This window comes from Bubalus kerabau, chromosome 3 (assembly GCF_029407905.1).
Source record: "Bubalus kerabau isolate K-KA32 ecotype Philippines breed swamp buffalo chromosome 3, PCC_UOA_SB_1v2, whole genome shotgun sequence".
In the NCBI taxonomy this organism is placed as follows: domain Eukaryota; kingdom Metazoa; phylum Chordata; class Mammalia; order Artiodactyla; family Bovidae; genus Bubalus; species Bubalus kerabau.
Genome location: NC_073626.1, coordinates 24908421 through 24926801, shown reverse-complemented (window position 1 = coordinate 24926801; position 18381 = coordinate 24908421). Strand labels below are relative to the sequence as shown.

At 54.5% G+C, this 18381-nt stretch overlaps 3 protein-coding genes across 13 annotated transcripts; 2 read left to right on the top strand and 1 right to left on the bottom strand.

Moving 5' to 3' along the window:
- Positions 1 to 127: 127 nt before the first annotated feature.
- C3H6orf47 (chromosome 3 C6orf47 homolog) lies at positions 128 to 4227 on the top strand. The gene has a single exon (XM_055571085.1). It carries the CDS (start codon positions 946 to 948, stop codon positions 1837 to 1839), a length of 894 nt encoding a protein of 297 aa, XP_055427060.1. The 5' UTR covers positions 128 to 945; the 3' UTR covers positions 1840 to 4227.
- APOM (apolipoprotein M) lies at positions 2711 to 7676 on the bottom strand. 3 transcript variants are annotated; one of them, XM_055571093.1, is made up of 6 exons: positions 7619 to 7676; positions 4082 to 4236; positions 3721 to 3794; positions 3530 to 3628; positions 3234 to 3332; positions 2711 to 2843 (listed from the first exon to the last, which is right to left on the bottom strand). In XM_055571093.1, exons 2-6 carry the CDS (start codon positions 4132 to 4134, stop codon positions 2818 to 2820), a joined length of 351 nt encoding a protein of 116 aa, XP_055427068.1. In that variant the 5' UTR covers positions 4135 to 4236; positions 7619 to 7676; the 3' UTR covers positions 2711 to 2817. The 3 variants fall into 3 exon arrangements, with proteins under 3 accessions (XP_055427068.1, XP_055427067.1, XP_055427066.1); XM_055571092.1 differs by lacking the exon at positions 7619 to 7676 and adding an exon at positions 4902 to 5031; XM_055571091.1 differs by lacking the exon at positions 7619 to 7676 and adding an exon at positions 4614 to 4845.
- BAG6 (BAG cochaperone 6) lies at positions 6873 to 18128 on the top strand. Of its 9 annotated transcripts, none has more exons than XM_055571071.1 (26): positions 6875 to 7145; positions 7800 to 7920; positions 8936 to 9053; positions 9167 to 9363; positions 9599 to 9652; positions 9817 to 9891; positions 10443 to 10681; positions 11208 to 11337; positions 11934 to 12131; positions 12342 to 12594; positions 12949 to 13026; positions 13138 to 13245; positions 13368 to 13480; positions 13590 to 13677; positions 13800 to 14083; positions 14803 to 15100; positions 15248 to 15417; positions 15603 to 15656; positions 15788 to 15890; positions 15980 to 16104; positions 16266 to 16412; positions 16515 to 16574; positions 16683 to 16826; positions 16945 to 17052; positions 17515 to 17661; positions 17947 to 18128. In XM_055571071.1, exons 2-26 carry the CDS (start codon positions 7813 to 7815, stop codon positions 18040 to 18042), a joined length of 3495 nt encoding a protein of 1164 aa, XP_055427046.1. In that variant the 5' UTR covers positions 6875 to 7145; positions 7800 to 7812; the 3' UTR covers positions 18043 to 18128. The 9 variants fall into 9 exon arrangements, with proteins under 9 accessions (XP_055427052.1, XP_055427050.1, XP_055427046.1 ...); XM_055571072.1 differs by lacking the exon at positions 6875 to 7145 and adding an exon at positions 7159 to 7322; XM_055571075.1 differs by lacking the exon at positions 17515 to 17661 and having other exon boundaries at positions 6874 to 7145.
- The last annotated feature ends 253 nt before the right edge of the window (positions 18129 to 18381 follow it).

The following is an 18381-nucleotide window of genomic DNA, read 5'->3' as shown; positions in this document are numbered from 1 at the left end:
TGCGCACTGATGGCGCGCACCGGCAGCTCGGGCCGGGGGCGGGGGGTGGGGGGCGGTCGATCGACAGGGTCCGCCCCGCGAGCTGGGGCTCCGCCTCCGCCTGTCCTCTAGTCCCGGTACGGCTGCTTCCGGGCTCTGCGGCTCCGGGCGGCTTCGCGAGGCCGAGGCCCCGACGCTGGGCCCGGGAGGGGCTGCATCGCCTGGACGCCTGGACGCCAGGCTCCCCAGGCAGGCGCGCGCTTTGCCTCGCTCCCGGGATCTCCCAGGACATCTCCGGCCTGACCTTGCGAAGACTGAATCTCAGCTGCGGGCTGGGGTGCCAGTGGGGCCACTTTATAGGAATCACAGCCCTCTGAATCAAAGCAGGAAGGTTGCTGGCTGGAGTTTGCCGGATACCTCACCCCCCACTCACTTAACAGGAGACTTCTTTCTGAGCTGCCTTAGGGCAGCAGTTAGGACTCTCCTGGTCGGTCGGGAGCACCTAGGATCCGTGGCCACCTTCCTTCCTTCCTTTTTGGATGGAGAACCGCCTACCCAGTTTCTGGGACACCTTGGGGCGTGGCCTTGGTGAGTGAAACTTGGGGTGCTGCCTGCTGGGAAAGAAACCTGGAAAACAGGGAGGACACTGTGACGGTGTCCCACGCTTTGTCAGATTCGTAGACTTTGGGAATCGTGTGTGTGTAGTGGGGTGGTGGTGAATGGATTTGAATGTGCCTCTCTTTACTTTAAAACTGAAACGGAAACAAGCCGCTTCAGGCTGCATGACCATCCTGGGAAGAGGTGAGCCACTCCTGAGTTCAGAGTAGGACTCTCCAAGCAGATACCTGTTCTTCTGTGCCTAAACACACTCTGGTTTCTGAGGAAATCCTCAGTCCCCCCATCCAAGAGCCTAAGCCGTGCCAGGAAGCAGCCCCAGAATTGGGAGGCTCATTGCACACCCCAGCCATGTTCCTCCGACGCCTTGGTGGCTGGCTCCCTCGCCCCTGGGGCCGCCGGAAGTCGATGAGACCTGACCTGCCCACCCCAGAACCCAGACGGATGGACAGCTCCTCTGAGAATTCAGGGAGTGACTGGGACAGTGCCCCAGAAACCATGGGAGATCTGGGGTCTCCCAAGACCCAGGACTCAGGTGCACAGAGGAGCTCTGGGGCTGCTCCAGAACCAAGCAGGGAGGCCCAAGTTGAGCAACTGGGGTACAAAAGGATGGATTCTCTGAAGTGGGAGAAGACTGCTTCCAGCACCCAAGAGTCTGGGAGGCCAGAGGCTGGGGAGACCATTCCCAAACTAGGACAGGATCCTGTGGACTCAGATGGCACCGGGAAACGTGGAGGGTCCCCTGAAGAGGAATTGAGCCCCTCAGTGGCTGAAGCCCCGGTGGAGAAGCCTGGCCGGCGTCAGAAGCTGCTGGGCTGGTTGCGGGGGGATACAGTTGGGGGAGCAGGGGCTTCCCACCAGTATCTGGGGGACCCAGAGGAGTGTCTGCAGATCTCCACCAACCTGACCCTGCACCTGCTGGAGCTGCTGGCCTCAGCCCTGCTGGGGCTCTGCTCAAGGCCCTTGCGGGCAGCCTTGGACGCGCTGGGCCTGCGTGGACCGCTGGGCCTCTGGCTGCATGGGCTGCTGTCCTTTCTGGCTGCTCTGCATGGACTCCATGCCGTGCTGAGCCTACTGACCGCTCACCCCCTGCACTTTGCCTGCCTCTTTGGTCTTCTACAGGCCCTGGTGCTGGCTGTCAGCCTCCGGGAGCCCAGTGGGGATGAGGAGGCCACTGATTTGGAGGTCGAGAAGTTAGGGAGGGAGGAGGAGGAGCAGAAGGGAGACCCAGGCAAGGGGCTGTGACCAAGGGGTATGGTGTGACCCAGGGTCCTACCCTCAGTGGGGTGGGAGCAAGGATGAAGATAGTGTGGGAGGTATGATCCAAATTGTAAGCACAGGGACCTCAGGGATGGGGCAGAAACCCCAGAGTATGAGGGCACAGAGTCGCCTCCACACACAGGAGAGCTGTTCAGGGTGTCTGTGTTTATGGACAGTGGGGGCCTTGCCCTTGAATTCACCAGCTGTTGTTAATTTTTGCTTTTACATTTTTCCCACTTTTTTTCTTCCACCTCCACTTTTTAAAAGCAAAAAAAAAAAAAAAGTGTGGTGGTGAGAATAAAGACTGAAGTGTCCTCTCTACCTTTTAAAACTCTCCAGGGGTGGAGAAAACCAGTCAGGACAGACAGACCTCTGGGTGGGGTAAGAGGGTGGTTGAGAAACTCGGGGGATCCCTTGGATCCTGGGATCTGCACCATCTGGGGAAGAGCAACACTCCTAGGTGGGTGGATTAGGGGGTCTGGATGGGGTTCCCACAGGTGATGGGGAGCCTGAAGGGAGGACCTGAGGATTCCTAGGAGCCAGGGGGAGTGGGGCTGGGTGCAGGCAGTGTTGGCAGGATGGCCAGCTCAGAGGGGCTGGCAGCTCACAGGCAGCATGGGGAGCACTAGAGTTTGCAGACCCCACTAGGGGGTTGGGTTTGCTCACTCAGCACTAAGTAACTGTGTCACACCAAATGCTAAATATACCACTACAAAGTGAGAGTTACCACCGTTCAGTGTCCTTCCTGACGCCGTCCATCTGGGGGTTAAGGTGGGAGAAGGTCCAGGGGGAGGACTGAAATGAGGGGAGCGGGACTGATATTGGAAGACAAACCCCCCAAATGAGACGAGGATTGGAAAATCATCTTTATTACTTTTGAAAGAGAGTTGGGAGTCTCCAGCTTCTCCTCTCACCATACAAGTTCCTGCTGTATCCATCTGGGGGCATAGGTGAAGCCACAGGTCAGTTACTGGACAGCTCGCAGGTGTCTGGTGGGAGGAGGGAGAAAGGAGGCTAGACAGGAGGGAGACCCAGAGAGAGAGGCAAGGCTCATGGCAACGGGATGAGGCAGAATGCAGTCTCTCATGCCCCCATGTCAGAGAAGGGGTCTCTGAGGTCTTTTTTCCCCTGCAGACCTCTGACACTCTGCCCCCTGTCTGACCTTCTGCCCCCTTTATCCACTGCAATAGCCCAGAGTCCATCCTGGCTCCCTCTGGTACCATCAGTCTATGACACAAATGGAAGTGTCAACATAGCCAGTGTGATGATGTCAGCCTTTGGCCATGCCCCCTGGTGACATCACTTGAGTCCCTTTCATCCAGCTCTCACAGAAGACTTGGTAAGTCCTAGTTGTCTTCCGTAAGACTTTACCCCCTCACCTTGATTCCTGGGAGTCAGTAAGAAGGCCTTAAAGTCCAGGCAGGAGGTCAGGGACTGGAATTCCTCCACACACTTCTCAGGAGGGTGGGGTGAGCGATCTGGAAAGGGAGGGCCAGGCTCATCAAAGCCCCTGCTTCTCAGCATGGCCCTTGGTGAGGACCTCAGGGAAGCAGCCAGCCCTTCCTGGGATGATGTCACAGAACCCAGAGAAAGGGACTCTATTGCCTCCTCCCAACCCCCATCTCCCCACCTCCCCTCTTTTTCCCCAGATCTTGCCTGGCCTCCCCACACTCACTGTAGAGGAGGAAGCGCTGGTAACCCTGGCCTGTCTCTTTCAGCATGATTCCACCTGGGCATGCACTGGAGAAGAGCTTGGTCTTCATGTCAGGGCGGCCTGTCACGGTTGCGGGGAAAGTGTGAGGACAGAGATGCAGAAGCAAGCAAGCCCAGGGGGTGTAAGGAGAGTGAGGGCTGGAGAAAACCAACCTTCGGTTCTGAGATCTGTGCTCCCGTCAGACAGGTGGTAGATCCATTTCCGGGGCACGCAAAGCCCGTTTTTCCTGCAGAAGTGGTGGTGGCAAGGAGGAGAAACAGTGACACCTCAACCACTCAGTACCAGCCTCTATTCCATCTTACTCTTTCTGGAAGCCTGGGTCCCCTTGGGTTTCAAGTTATGAAGGGATGGTTAGGTCCATCCATCTCTCTCCGGAGGGAAACTAACAAAGCTATCGAACTCAAGTGGGCCAAGAATAATGGGTATGCCAAAGAGCCCAGCTCTTTGTGGGCGGGTGCTCACACTTTAGGCAGAGACCGCACGTACTGGTGCCTCTGCCTTCTCACCACTCACGTGCGGATGGTCGCTCGAAGCTGGAGCTGCATGGGGGCAGAGCCCACAGCCATGTTGAAGACAATGTTGTCCACAGGGTCAAAAGTCGCCAACTCCTCCTTGGTGGGAGCTGCCCCTGCGATAAAGTACCACTGGCCCAGGTGGGGCTCTGGGAACTGGAGAGACAAGGAAGGGAGCAGAAGAAGGTGGGTCTCACTACAGAATCCAACCTCTTCATCAGTCAGAATGACAATACTTAGGGATGAGGGTGTTGGCTGCCTTTTCCAGCTAAAGACTGGATCCATGACAAGGAGTCATTAAATGACTTTTCCTCTTTGCTCCTCTTCAGTAAACCCCACTCTCCAGTTCTACATGTCTTCAAATTGATGGCCATAGTACTTATATATATTTTTTACTTATTGCTTTCATCATCACAACACTCACACCCTTTCTTCCTTCCAGTGTGGCTTTCTGATCATGCTGGGCCTCTTACCCTAGTCCATCAGAGCCCCCCACCCCCAACTGAGCAGCTTCCCACCTGCTCAGTGCATACCTCTTTCCCATCCACTCCTTCAGTTGTCAGTTGGCTGTGCTCAGGGCACTGGTAGATGGAGTTAAGGAGAATGCCACAGAGGTAGAGAAGAGCTGCCCAAATGTGGTGGAACATCTTCAGGCAGGAGGGAGCTGGTACTTGGCGTGGAGTGGCTGGTGCCTTAACTGCTGTCCCCAACTCGCTGCTCAGTATAGTCTGCTTCCAGCCCCCTTGCCTCGACCCTTGACCCTTTCACCCGCTAATGAGTAACTTCAATCTTGTTTTCCAACCCAACCATGGATTACTTACAGTGTTTGGGACTTCCTCCCCCTCTTCGAAATGCAACCACTCCACAGTACATCCTGGCACCTCCAGGGTCTCCCAAGAGTTAAGACAGCTGAGACCTCCAGGTGATCTTTCAAACCCTATCTGAGCTGGGATATCTGCTGCGCTGTGCAGCACTGAAGAGAGATGGATTGATTCTACCAGTCACTCACTCACTGAGCAAACTGTTTTTGAGTTCCAGTTGTTTGTCAGGAACTGGCTAAGCCCTGGGAACATAAAAGTAAGACATAGTCCCTGGCCTTGAAGAAGTCAGTCTAAGGAGAACTAGCTGTGTAAACAAATCATTGCAATACCACCTGGTAAGTGCTTTACAACAGGTATGTACCAGGTGCTGAAGTATGTGGATGGGAGGCTTTCTCTCTGAAGTTGTTCACTGGAGAAACTATGTACACCCTCCAGAAAAGTCTGCTGACACACGAGTTCATTCGCTTAATGTTTATTACTGCAAGAAGCTACAGAATCTAATTATTAAAAAGTATAGACAGTGGTGTCAAGCAGGGTGGGTCCAAACCCTTACTTTGGACAGTTTTATTAATCTTGCCTGTTTTCTCATGTATAAAATGAGCAAATCATCAATCTCATAGGATTAAAAGAGCTAAGACATATAAAGCCCTTAGCAAAGGCCTGCACATAAATCCAAAGTAAATAGTCCCTATAATTAATAGTAATGTTTGTAAAGCACTTATTAGTCTCTCGTGGGTATTATGTTCTCAAGTAATAGGAGGTAGGCAAAGAATTGTCAAGAGGCAGTCATTGGGTAGTGCCAAGAAGATGGGACTTCCTTTATGGATTATTTATAACCCACAGGCTGCCATCAATATTTGTTCTGCGAGGTGAGGCTTGCTCTGGGCTTGCGATTTAGCTAGAAGAATAAAATCTGGGTGATGAATAGCTGAGGGTTCATTATATTTAACAAAAAAACTAAAATGCAAGCTATTGGGGCAGTAAAATAGAAGTGCTTGACCCAAGGGAGTCTGGTAGGCCTGGATTTGTGAGTTCTGCCACTTACATTCACCTATAAAAGGGATGTAATAGATGTTGAAAGGCTATTAAATGTGACAGTATGTGAAACCCTCAGCAAACTGGTTGGCACCAACTAGGGGCTCACTATACAGATGCTTATTAAAACTTTTAGTACCGGGACTTAAGTATAAGCTGCAAATCCCAGAAAGGACAGGCACCGGAGGCAGGTACACCGGCAACAACGGGTTTGGCCGGAGGAGTGGCAGCATTGCGGGGCCCAGGCCCTTGCCCGAGGGGCGGGGGGAGAAGAGGGCAGAGGGACGGTAACTCTACCGGACCTTCCGCCTGTTAGAAGCCCTTAGGCGGCCCTCTCAATCCCCCAGGGTCAGAGTCGTGTGTTTCATTCCAGTCTGACCCCATTTGTTTCCAATTCCCAAACTCGGAGTCGTCCTTTTTAAGACAAAAAAGTCCTGAAAAGTCCTAAATCCTTGGCTTCTCCAAAACATGGCGTGTCCCCTCGGCCGCACACCGCCGGGGAAGAACATGGCGCCACAAAACGCCCACCGGGCAAAACCGAGGTCAGGCCCAACGACGCCACCGCACGTAAATCAGCTCGAGAACCACCTCCAACCGCCTACGGAAAGGGTGACTTCCGGAGGCGCCGAAGGAGTGGCTCAGCGAGGACGATGGTAAGAGAAGACAGAATTCTAGGTGGCCTGGACAGTGCCGCCTCAAATTCTCTGCCGACCAAGACTTCAGCTTAGATTAGCGAAGCACAATCCCCAGTCTCCAGACTCCAAGATCCACACAACTGCTCAAAGCCTTTCTCGAGGCAGTCGAAGAGTCCCATCTCGTAGTGGTTTTTTCAGGCATTTACAGCGGCCACCACTACCCCCTATTGCTTAAGCGCGCGCAGGGGAGAACTGAACAGCGCCAGCTGGGGTGGGAGGTGCCTAAGTGTGCACGCATGCGTAGTAGGACGCACGCAGGCGCAGTACGGTCCCCCGGGTGACGGCGGTGGCGGCGGCTCTTCGGGGTGCTCGGCTCCCTCCCATCTAGGCCGGCCCCGGCCCGTCTCGGCCCCAGGAACTCACTATTTGGGGCCGCGGACTTTCTGGAAAAGCCCCACAAAAGTAAAGCTTGGGGGCCTGGGGGGAGCCGGAAGTACCGCCTCACAATCCCCAAAGACTATCGGGGAAACGGAAGTGGCCGTCGGTGGCAGGTTGGGGGAGACCGGAAGTGACGGTACTGTGGGGAAGTCGGGGGCGGAGCTGGGTGGTAGGGTGTGTGTGTGTGTGTGTGTTTGGAGTGTGTGTGTGTGTGTTTGGAGTGTGTGTGTGTTTGGAGTGTGTTAGTTGTGCCTATCTGCTAGAGCACCGAGGGTACGTGGAAGAGGGAGACAGCTCGCCGATCTGGCCCCCCGTGAGTGTTCGTCATTTCGGGTCTCTAGTGACTTAAGCGGGTTCGATGGGCGTGGCGTGGCGCGCGTGCGCGAAACCACTTTCTCCGCAGAGTCTGGCGCGACCCTCACTCTCTGGTTGTCCCCGGGGTTTGCCGACTTCTCGAGCCGTTGTCCTACCGTGACCGGTGATGACACCGGTCTCGTGTTTTCTACCTTTCCGTCTTCCTAGCTCTACTGGCCCTCCCTTACCGTGATTGGCGTCGTTGAGCCCCTCCCACCTGCCGCCCTCCAGCTCCCCGTGCCGTCGCTCTCTTACCCTTTGTGTTTCTCTCCCTGTGCCCCGGAGTCAGAAGGGGGATGGGGGCGGGTGTGAGTGTGTGTCCTTGTGTGGGAGAAACTCTTTAGGTATGGGGCGGAGTCTCGGACAGGGGAGGCTTCCGGGTATATAAAAATCTGCTCTAGGCGACAGCGGGCCTCCTCCTAACATTCTTCCTTAGAGAGCTGTCGGCCATGGAGCCCAATGATAGTACCAGTACCACTATGGAGGAACCTGACAGCCTGGAGGTGCTGGTGAAGACCCTGGACTCTCAGACCCGGACCTTTATTGTGGGGGCCCAGGTGAGACCCCAGTACTTCTGGGAGACACTCATTAACTCTTCCTCTTACAGGTTCTTTGTACTGAAAGAAGAGCCTGATATTATGGTTTTCAAATTTTCTTTCATTGATTCTTTTGTTCATGTTGTATCCAGAACAGTTTCTGATGTTTCCTCTTTGGCTTTTGTTGGGTGAGGTAGATTTTCTTTGCTTTCCTCCGCCCGATAAAACTCAATGCAGAGGGAAAGAAAGAAAGGAGGAATCTGTATGCCAACATTATAGATGAGCCCCAGCCCAAAGGGACAGATATGGCTCCTGCTTTTGGGAAGGCAAACAGAACACTAGGACCTAAAGTAGAAGAGTGTCTTAAAAACTGATGAGGTCTATGCTGTGTTTTTGAAGGATAGAAGTCGGATCCCATAATGCTCATAATGTAGGTAGATCCTTAGTAGACAAAATTGTAAGGAGGTTGATCCATAGTTTTAACACATTGTTACGTGTATTTAATGAGACTGTGCAGGCTTTTGTGATTAGGTGTTTGTAAACAGCTGGGTACTTCTCACAAGTCAGTTGTCTAGTTAGGAAAAATATTTTTCTGATTTTGCCCCTTTTTCTTCTTGCTTGAGTCTGCCTTCCTTAACCTGATTCTCTACCACATCTTCTTTGCCATTGCTTTTATTTTTAAGATTACAGTGTTGTATCATTTTGTGTTTGTGGAGGGGTCACCGGTATCTCTAGGTACACACATTCCTTTTGGAGCCAGGCAGAGAAGGAGAGAAGAGAATGTCAGTTGGTGTTTCTGCTCTTCAGCCCTGTAGTTTTCTCCTGGGCCTATACCTGAAGTTCCTTACGTTTATTGTATGTATTTTGACAAGTGTTGCCCTAGTTCAGGGCTTTGCTCAGTAATTACCTCACAATTAAGACAGATGGGTAGTAATTTTAGGATGGGGTGGTTTTTACCCCTTACAAGTCAGCTGTCCCTCTTCTGTTCTTTTTCTTCCATTCCCTGATTCCTCATTATGTTTCTTCTTCCCTGCAGATGAACGTAAAGGAGTTTAAGGAGCATATTGCTGCTTCTGTTAGCATCCCGTCTGAGAAACAACGGCTTATCTACCAGGGACGAGTTCTGCAGGATGATAAGAAGCTCCAAGAATACAGTAAGAGGGTGGGGGAGGCAGAGCAGAGCTTGAGGCTGCTGTCCAGAGCAGTGAGCTGAGGCCATGGGTTTACCCGATCATGTGATATTTTGGTGTGTATCTTTTTTCTGCAGATGTTGGGGGAAAGGTTATTCACCTTGTGGAACGGGCTCCTCCTCAGACTCAGCTCCCTTCTGGAGCATCTTCTGGAACAGGGTCCACCTCAGCCACCCATGGTGGGGGACCCACGCCTGGTACTCGGGGGCCTGGGGCCTCTGTTCATGACCGGAATGCCAACAGCTATGTCATGGTTGGAACCTTCAATCTTCCCGTAAGCTTGTGTTCCTCATGGGAGGGTTTTTGTGGGAGCAGTTTTGGTTGTGGTAGTAGCCAAGAGTTCATAAGAGAGTTGTCAGTCTTTAGAAGGGCTTTGGTGGGCCCTCTGGTCTGGTAACGGCCTCTGTCTTTGAGGAGCTAGAGGGGTCGGGCTCCAGAGAATCAGTTGGAAGTGTGGGGGCCTTAGTATTTGGCTTCTCCCAGAACAACTTCCCTTACCCTTTCCCCAGAGTGACGGCTCTGCTGTGGATGTTCACATCAACATGGAACAGGCCCCGATTCAGGTATCACGGGGCCTGGGAGGGTCAAGGAAGGGGATCTGGGAGAAGGAGGCCACAAAGTGGGGGGTGGGTCTGGCTGAGGAGATGGGGCTAGGTCCTGGTTTAGTAGGTAATGGAGCTCCTGGCTTTATCTCCAACCTACCCTGATTTTCCCTCTCTCATTGTAGAGTGAGCCCCGAGTGCGGCTGGTGATGGCTCAGCATATGATCAGGGATATACAGACCTTACTCTCCCGGATGGAGGTGAGTGGGCAAGGCTGGCCACTGTCTGCCTGTCTCACTCCATCCTCCCTACCCCTTTTGTCTCAGCCTAGGTATGAGGGCATGACTGGTCACATCCACTGGGTTCTCCCCTCTTAATCTAATCTCTTTTCTGCAGTGTTTGCTCTTTTGGGCAGAAAAAGTATCTTTCGTTTGAGGCAGTCCTGTCCTTGCTGATTCTCTTTGCAATTAAAGAAGGATTCCTTGCCTTCCTGTTCCTTGGTTATCATATTTGATGCTGGGATGGCTTAGCTTCATTGGTTTGTATTTGCAGCCAGGGTCCTTTCCTTCTTTTCTCTTGGAGGTTAGGAAACCGCAATCCCTAGTTTTTGTTAATAGTTTATTTGTAAGTATCATAGGTGTTTGTCACACATCTAATTTGTGTATGTTTTAAGGGAGTCAGAGATTCAGATGCAGAGCCCTGCCTTCGGGGCGCCTAGTTAGTGCCCCTTCTCCACTCAGTCTGCTCTGACCTGAGTAATGTGCTGCAGTCTCACGTTGCCTTTGTTGTCCTGACTCTTCCCCCGCTTCAGTGCCGAGGAGGGGCCCAAGCCCAGCACAGTCAGCCGCCACCCCAGACGCCAACGGTTGCCCCGGAGCCAGTGGCCTTGACCTCCCAAACGTCAGAACCGGTTGAAAGTGAAGTGCCTCCTCGGGAGCCCATGGAGGCGGAAGAAGTGGAGGAGCGTGCCCCTGCCCAGAGCCCGGAGCTCACCCCTTCTGGCCCAGCCCCAGCGGGCCCAGCATCTGCCCCAGAGACAAATGCACCCAAGTGAGAGAGGAAGGGCACCATTTGGGGTGGGGGTGGGGTGGGGATTCTAAGTGAAGTGTAAGGACCAGGAAAAGGTCTGATGGGAGAGAGAAGATTGTTCAGAGGTGGTGCTTGTGGAATTAGTGTTGAGGGGCAGGGAGGGGCTCTGGAGTAGGTAAATGAGATTGAGACTGGCCACTGAGCCAGAGGCACTGCCCTCCTTCGGGTTGGGAAATCCACATGGTGCTCCCGGAGGTGGCAAGATTCTCTCCCCTGAGTACCCAGAGGCCCCATCTGGTTTTTAAGAGTTAGTGTTTTGCCATTGTAGGTACAGGATTGTGTGGTGGGAAGGGTGAAAGCAGTTTGTCTTTGCCTGTCCTTCTTCCCCCTTGGGTGAGGTTAAAGAACAGAGGTTCTGCTAGTTCTTGGGGGGGTCAGGGGGGTTGGGCTGGGGCTCTGGGAGGCCAAGGAGAAGTGGGGCATGGGTGGCAAGGGCAGGAATCTGAAGGAAGCCTTGGCTCACGGCCGCTTTGGGTTTTGTCCACAGCCACCCTTCGCCTGCGGAGTATGTCGAGGTGCTTCAGGAGCTGCAGCGGCTTGAGAGCCGCCTCCAGCCCTTCCTGCAGCGCTACTATGAGGTTTTGGGCGCTGCTGCCACCACGGACTATAACAACAATGTGAGCCCACCCACCCCCTCACCTCCAGCACCCCCAGATGGAGCAGGGCGAAGCATAGATCACTTCCCCTGCCCTGCGCCCCAAAAGATGTCATCTACAGAGCTGCTTCTCTTTAGGAAGGAAGTGATCATTTCCTCCTTGATAGGGAAGCGGGATCTTTTCCTCCTCAACATCTTTATGGTGTTCACTCTCTTCACACTTTCATATCCCCTAAATGATTTACTTAGGAAGTTTATAAAGTAAGGGAGATTAGCAACTGATTCACTGTAGGGTTTATTATCAAAGGAAGCTATTTGTGTGTATAAACTAGAGCTTACTTGCAAAGATTTGGTGTATACAGAAGCTTCAGAGGATGTACCTGAAGACATAGCCTCACTTGCTCAGTCGTGTCTAACTCTTTGCAGCCCAGTGGCCTGTAGCTTGCCAGACTCCTCTGTCCATGGGATTTTCCAGGCGAGAATACTGGAGTGGGTTGCCATTTCCTTCTTCAAAAGACAAAGAGAATGTGATAATCTCAAGAAGGCATTACTTTTTTAATAAGGTGGATCCTAGTCTAATGTTTTCTGCCTTTCTGTGTTTGGCCCCGGCGAGTACAGCAAGAGGGCCGTGAGGAGGACCAGCGCTTGATCAACTTGGTGGGGGAGAGCCTGCGGCTGCTGGGCAACACCTTCGTGGCGCTATCCGACCTGCGTTGCAATCTGGCCTGTGCGCCCCCTCGTCATCTGCACGTGGTCCGGCCCATGTCTCACTACACCACCCCCATGGTGCTCCAGCAGGCGGCCATCCCCATCCAGGTGGATCAAGGGAGCCTGGATGCGGGCAGATGGGGGGCTGTTGATGGAGTGATCCATTGTAGCTGTTGGGCTCCAAGGAGGTTGGGAGGGGAGCAGACTTTGCAAACATGGTGACCCAAGATGGAGGAGACTTTAGAAGTGTATCATGGGGTGCTCTGGGTTAGGCTCTTGTATTTTTCTCATGTTTGCCCCATCATCTCTGTCGTCCAGATCAATGTGGGGACCACTGTGACCATGACGGGGAATGGGACACGGCCCCCCCCGACTCCAAGTGCAGAGGCACCTCCCACTGGTGCTGGGCAGGCCTCGTCCCTGGCCCCCTCTTCTACCGCCGTTGAGTCTTCGAATGAGGGGGCTTCCCCGCCAGGGCCAGCTCCCCCACCGACCACCAGCCACCCGAGGGTCATCCGGATTTCCCACCAGAGCGTGGAACCCGTGGTCATGATGCACATGAACATCCAAGGTGAGCTGGGAACAGCCGCTGGCAGAGCAGAGCAGCGCAAGGAGGGGTCTAGGGTTGGTGCTGAGATACGGGGGCGCCAGGGTGGGAAAGGAGAGGCCAGGGCTGGTGGTGGTGGCTGAGGGCGCAGAGCACAGTCTCTTTAAGTTGGCGTGTGTGGGGAGGGGCAGGAAGAACGGCCTGTCCTCAGAGAGTTGTGTGCGTGTTGAAGGGAGCGTCTCCTCCCCATCTAGATGGAGTGAAAGGCCATTTTTCTGGTCGGGGGAGTGGAGGCCTGAAGCATGCTAATCTCGGGAGGATCCAGTTAGACCTTGGCCCCGCCTGTCTCAGAGCCACTGTCTCTGTCTCCTTGCCCAGATTCTGGCACACAGCCTGGTGGAGTTCCGAGTGCTCCCACTGGCCCCCTAGGACCCCCTGGTCATGGCCAGACCCTGGGTAAGAGTGAGGGCATCAGAGCAGGCCGAGCTCTGGGTAGAGAAGGGGTAGGGCCGAGTGGGTGGGTTGAAGGGGGTCCAGGGTCAAGGTTACATCAGACCCACCCCCCAGGCTCCACCCTCATCCAGCTGCCCTCCCTGCCCCCTGAGTTCATGCACGCCGTCGCCCACCAGATCACTCATGAGGCCATGGTGGCAGCTGTTGCCTCCGCGGCCGCAGGTAACAACCTGAAAGGGGAAGCCTGGGAGGGGGGGCCCGGTCCACGGTGGTGGGTGTCGTCTGCTGGCCTGCTTGGACTGGGCCCTCAGCCCTCTTCGGTCTCTCCCCTCTGCCGCCCACAGGACAGCAGGTGCCAGGCTTCCCAACAGCTCCCACCCGGCTGGTGATTGCCCGGCCCACCCCTCCACAGGCTCGGCCTTCCCATCCTGGGGGGCCCCCAGTCTCAGGGGCTCTGGTGAGTTAGGGGTGGGGGAGTCCCATCGGGGAAGAGTGTAGGGAGAAACTCCTGTGGTGGGGCATGGAGAGGCCAAGTCTGAAAGCCTGCTCTTGTCCTCTCCCCTCAGCCGGGCGCTGGTTTGGGTACCAATGCCTCTTTAGCCCAGATGGTGAGCGGCCTCGTGGGGCAGCTTCTTATGCAGCCTGTCCTTGTGGGTGAGTCCGTGTCCTTCTCCACCTCAGATGGAAGTGGTTTCCCAGTTCCCTCCACCAGAATGGAGATGCTGTGGGGTCTTGTTTTCCTTGAGCTTTCAGCTGTCTTCTTTTGCTCTCTGTAGCTCAGGGGACCCCAGGAATGGCTCCATCTCCAGCCCCTGCCACTGCGTCAGCCAGTTCCGGCACCACCAACACGGCTACCACAGCTGGCCCTGCCCCCGGGGGGCCCACTCAGCCTCCGCCCCCTCAAGCCTCCTCCTCTGATCTTCAGTTCTCTCAGCTCCTGGGGAACCTGCTGGGGCCTGCTGGGCCGGGAACTGGAGGGCCTGGTATGGCTTCTCCCACCATTACTGTGGCGATGCCTGGTGTACCCGCCTTTCTCCAGGGCATGACGGACTTCTTGCAGGTGAGTGGCTGGCTGACTCGCCGCTTCAGCCTTCCTCTTCCTGAGCCCAGCCAGGTACTGGGTGTCTTGTTGCCACTGGGAAGGAACATTGGGAATTGATTGTCTCAGCACCCTCCATTTGGTAGATGAGGAAAACGGGCTGGGAGAGAGAAGCACAGTAATTGTGTCCCTGCTTTCCTGAGCTAACCCGTTCAGAGGGTAACTGCTCAACCCGACTCAGCTTATGAGAAGCCGCCATGTGTATTCTGCTGTAAGGCGCAAAGACTGGAACAGAGCGCCGTACCTTCCAGACCCCTGTGGATTTGTGCCTCCCCAATGCCATTTTTGGGGCTTCCCTGGTAGCTCAGCTGGTAAAGAATCTGCCTGCAATGCAGGAAACCCCGGTTCTACTCCTGGGTCAGGAAGATCCCCTGAAGAAGGGATAGGCTACCCACTTGAGTATTCATGAGCTTCCCTGGTGGCTCAGCTGGTAAAGAATCTGCCTGCAGTGCAGGAGACCTGGGTTCGATCCCTGGGTTGGGAAGATCCGCTGGAGGAGGGCATGGCAATCCACTCTAGTATTCTTGCCTGGAGAATCCCCTTGGATAGAGGAGCCTGGCAGGCTGCAGTCCATGGGGTTGCAGGGTCAGACATGACTGACTGAGCAACTAAGCATAATGCCTTTCTATGTCCTCATTCTGATTTCACTCTCTGTTCTTTATTCCTTCTCTCTCGTGCAGGCAACACAAACAGCTGCTCCCCCTCCTCCGCCGCCTCCACCCCCACCGCCCCCTCCGGCCCCAGAGCAGCAGACAGCACCCCCACCGGGGTCCCCTTCTGGTGGCAGTGGGAGTCCTGGCAGCGTGGGTCCTGAAAGCCTGCCATTGGAGTTCTTCACCTCAGTGGTGCAGGGTGTGCTGAGCTCGCTGCTGGGCTCCCTGGGGGCCCGGGCTGGCAGCAGTGAGAGCATCGCTGCTTTCATACAGCGCCTCAGTGGGTCCAGCAACATCTTTGAGCCCGGGGCCGATGGGGCTCTCGGTGAGCAGATAAGGGTGCCCTGCCTTCTCTAGGGATCGGGCAGCCAGGGGAGAGTTGGTGGCCTTTGTTGATGGTGGGATGAGGCTGATGGGCTGGAGGGCAGGCCAGGTGGTAAAGGTCACTGCTGATCTCAGTCCTTGTCTCTAGGATTCTTCGGGGCCCTGCTGTCTCTTCTATGCCAGAACTTTTCCATGGTGGATGTGGTGATGCTGCTCCACGGGCATTTCCAGCCCCTGCAGCGGCTCCAGCCCCAGCTGCGGTCTTTCTTCCACCAGCACTACCTGGGTGGCCAGGAGCCCACACCTGGTAACATCCGGGTAAATGAAGACCTTGGGCCCAGAGTTCTCCATCTCACTTTTTGTTACTTATTTCTGACTTCGTTTACGCCTTGCCTAAAGCTGTGACTGCCCCAGCCGAAGCTCTGGGCTTGCTAGGGGAGGAGGGGGACATGTCTTGAGGGGTGGGGTTTGTTCTAACCTGTGCTGTCTCCACCCGCCTGCAGACGGCAACCCACGCATTGATCACGGGGCTTGAAGAATATGTGCGGGAGAGTTTTGTGAGTATCCCTTTTCCAGCCGCTCCTTTCCTGACTGTGGTCAGGGTGGCTGTTGTTCCAGCTGCTGCTTCCCTGACTCCCAGTCTGTCTGGGTTTCTGATTTGGGGGTCTTCGTGTGTCTTCTCTCTCAGTCTTTGGTGCAAGTTCAGCCAGGTGTGGACATCATCCGAACAAACCTGGAATTTCTCCAAGAGCAATTTAATAGCATTGCTGCTCATGTGATGCACTGCACAGGTCAGGGGCTGGCTGAGCCAGGGTGAGGGGCACGTTGGATGTTCAGGGCTGCCAGGTACCAGCATTCTGTCTTTCTGTGTTGCCCACAGACAGTGGATTTGGGGCCCGACTGCTGGAGCTGTGTAACCAGGGCCTGTTTGAATGCTTGGCCCTGAACCTGCACTGCTTGGGGGGACAGCAGATGGAGCTTGCTGCTGTCATCAATGGCCGAATTGTAAGCATTACTCAGTCCCAGATCCCCAGCCTTTTGCTTTTTCTCAGGTTTTCTTTGGTATCCTGCAATTTTTTTTCCTCCAAACTGCCACTCTTTGTGCTTTGGTGCCTTTCAAAGGCCAGTTGAGGGTTCTGTGTTTCAAGTCTGCTTTCTTCCCCCAGCGTCGCATGTCTCGTGGAGTGAATCCGTCCTTGGTGAGCTGGCTGACCACTATGATGGGACTGAGGCTGCAGGTGGTACTGGAACACATGCCTGTAGGCCCTGATGCCATTCTCAGATACGTTCGCAGGGTTGGGGATCCCCCTCAGGTAAGAGGGCCCTCTTGGGCTGTGGGCTTAGGGGACTTGAGGGAACCGGAGAGATCTGAGAGGGCCTTTTGTGGTGGTCTCCTTCTCTGCCCCCTCTCACAGACACTTCCTGAGGAGCCAATGGAAGTTCAGGGATCAGAGAGAACCTCCCCTGAGCCTCAGGTACCAGGGAGAGGTTGAGGAGCCAGCTAACGTGGAGTGGAGGGCTGGGTGGAAGGGCTGGAGGCTGAGAAATCTGAAGCCTGGGTCTTCCCACTGTCTGACTCCCAGCGGGAGAATGCTTCCCCGGCCCCTGGAACAACAGCGGAAGAGGCCATGTCCCGAGGCCCACCTCCTGCTCCTGAGGGGGGCTCCCGAGACGAACAGGATGGAGCTTCTGCTGAGACAGAACCTTGGGCAGCTGCAGTCCCCCCAGTGAGTGTCAGGAGGGGGTTGGTGGGTTAAGGCAGCTGAAGGCTGTGGCGATTGCTACTTTCTCATCATCCTTCGCTCTGTGGCGATTGCTACTTTCTCATCATCCTTCGCTCCCCAGGAATGGGTCCCTATTATCCAGCAGGACATTCAGAGCCAGCGGAAAGTGAAACCGCAGCCCCCCCTGAGCGATGCCTACCTCAGTGGTATGCCTGCCAAGAGACGTAAGGTTGGTTTGCCTCTTCCCTGTGGATCCCTCTATCCGATTTCCCCTGTTGTGCTTAGAATCAAACTAGAGACAGGAATTCATCCTGGTTTTTAGTCCCCTCGTTTAATCGACAAGGAAACCCTTCTGGGACCTTTGCATTGCTGTTTGCCAGCAATCTTGTCACCCCACAATTGCCCAAACCCTGTTTGACTAGGGCCCATTTTTCTTAAGGCAGGCATCCTCTTGTGGGCTAGCTGAGAATGCTGGATGGCTTGACCCATCCTCTCTCTCTTGCTTTGGAGATTAAGTCCAGCACATTCAAATGCCATTTTTGGCCAGAGACGGACAAAACTACACATGGACTGTCTCTGTTCTCTCCGCTAGCATGGAGGCTCAGTGGTTGACTCATGCAGAGGGTGAGCTGGGTGGTGGCACTGGATCTGACCTTGATCCTCTTTTCCCTCTCAACCTCCTGTCCCCCAGACGATGCAGGGTGAGGGCCCCCAGCTGCTTCTCTCAGAGGCCGTGAGCCGGGCAGCTAAGGCAGCCGGAGCTCGGCCCCTGACAAGCCCCGAGAGCCTGAGCCGGGACCTGGAGGCACCAGAGGTTCAGGAGAGCTACAGGCAGCAGGTGCCCCCACCTTGAAGCAGCATAGGGATGGTCTAGTGGGAGGGGTTGGGCTAGGGTCCCTCTTCCCTGGATCCCTTCAGAGGTGAACTGGTGAGTCTGGGACTACCACTTGGTTTTACAATGTTTTCCTGGAGGCGTCTGGGAAGCCTCAGCGATGCTATTTCTGGGTTCCTGGACAGTATACGGCTGGTAGGGTAAACGGTACCTCCTAAGGGATGGCTCATGTGCTTGCTGGGGTCTTAGGGTCTGCGCCTGTGCCACTCCAACCTCCTTTGCTTTCTCTAGCTCCGGGCTGACATACAAAAGCGACTGCAGGAAGACCCCAACTACAGCCCCCAGCGCTTCCCGAATGCCCACAGGGCCTTTGCTGATGATCCCTAGCTCCATGGCCCTCCATCATCAGGGGACCATTTTCCCCCCTTCTTCCTTTACAGTATTTAAGAAATAAAAGGTCAGATTTTCCTGGCTCTCTTTGTCAATTGTCTTCATTAAATAGTCTAAATGCTTTAATCTTCTATGAAGTTGGTTTTATAATTTCCAGCAACCCAGCTATAGACAGCTTTTAACATTTTACCATGAACAGATGAGCAGTATCCTGTTGTAGAGTTGGCCATTTCCAAGGATTTAAAAGCAATGAAAGAAACCTGCTCAGGTGCACGCTAGGATAGGGCTCTCAAAACAGTAAAAAACCACTTAATTGCCAAGTAGCTGCAGACCTAT

What these genes read in the sequence shown, in the direction of transcription:
- C3H6orf47 (XM_055571085.1), top strand. Translation starts at nt 946, where the DNA reads ATGTTCCTCCGACGCCTTGGTGGCTGGCTCCCTCGCCCCTGGGGCCGC.
- APOM (XM_055571091.1), bottom strand. Translation starts at nt 4,727, where the DNA reads ATGTTCCACCACATTTGGGCAGCTCTTCTCTACCTCTGTGGCATTCTC. An exon ending in CTTCGAGCGACCATCCGCAC is followed by an intron (nt 3,795 to 4,081) that starts GTGAGTGGTGAG and finishes CCACTTCTGCAG; the next exon opens with GAAAAACGGGCTTTGCGTGC. An exon ending in CACAGATCTCAGAACCGAAG is followed by an intron (nt 3,629 to 3,720) that starts GTTGGTTTTCTC and finishes CAACCGTGACAG; the next exon opens with GCCGCCCTGACATGAAGACC.
- BAG6 (XM_055571071.1), top strand. Translation starts at nt 7,813, where the DNA reads ATGGAGCCCAATGATAGTACCAGTACCACTATGGAGGAACCTGACAGC. An exon ending in CCACACCTGGTAACATCCGG is followed by an intron (nt 15,418 to 15,602) that starts GTAAATGAAGAC and finishes ACCCGCCTGCAG; the next exon opens with ACGGCAACCCACGCATTGAT. An exon ending in TGCCTGCCAAGAGACGTAAG is followed by an intron (nt 17,053 to 17,514) that starts GTTGGTTTGCCT and finishes CCTGTCCCCCAG; the next exon opens with ACGATGCAGGGTGAGGGCCC.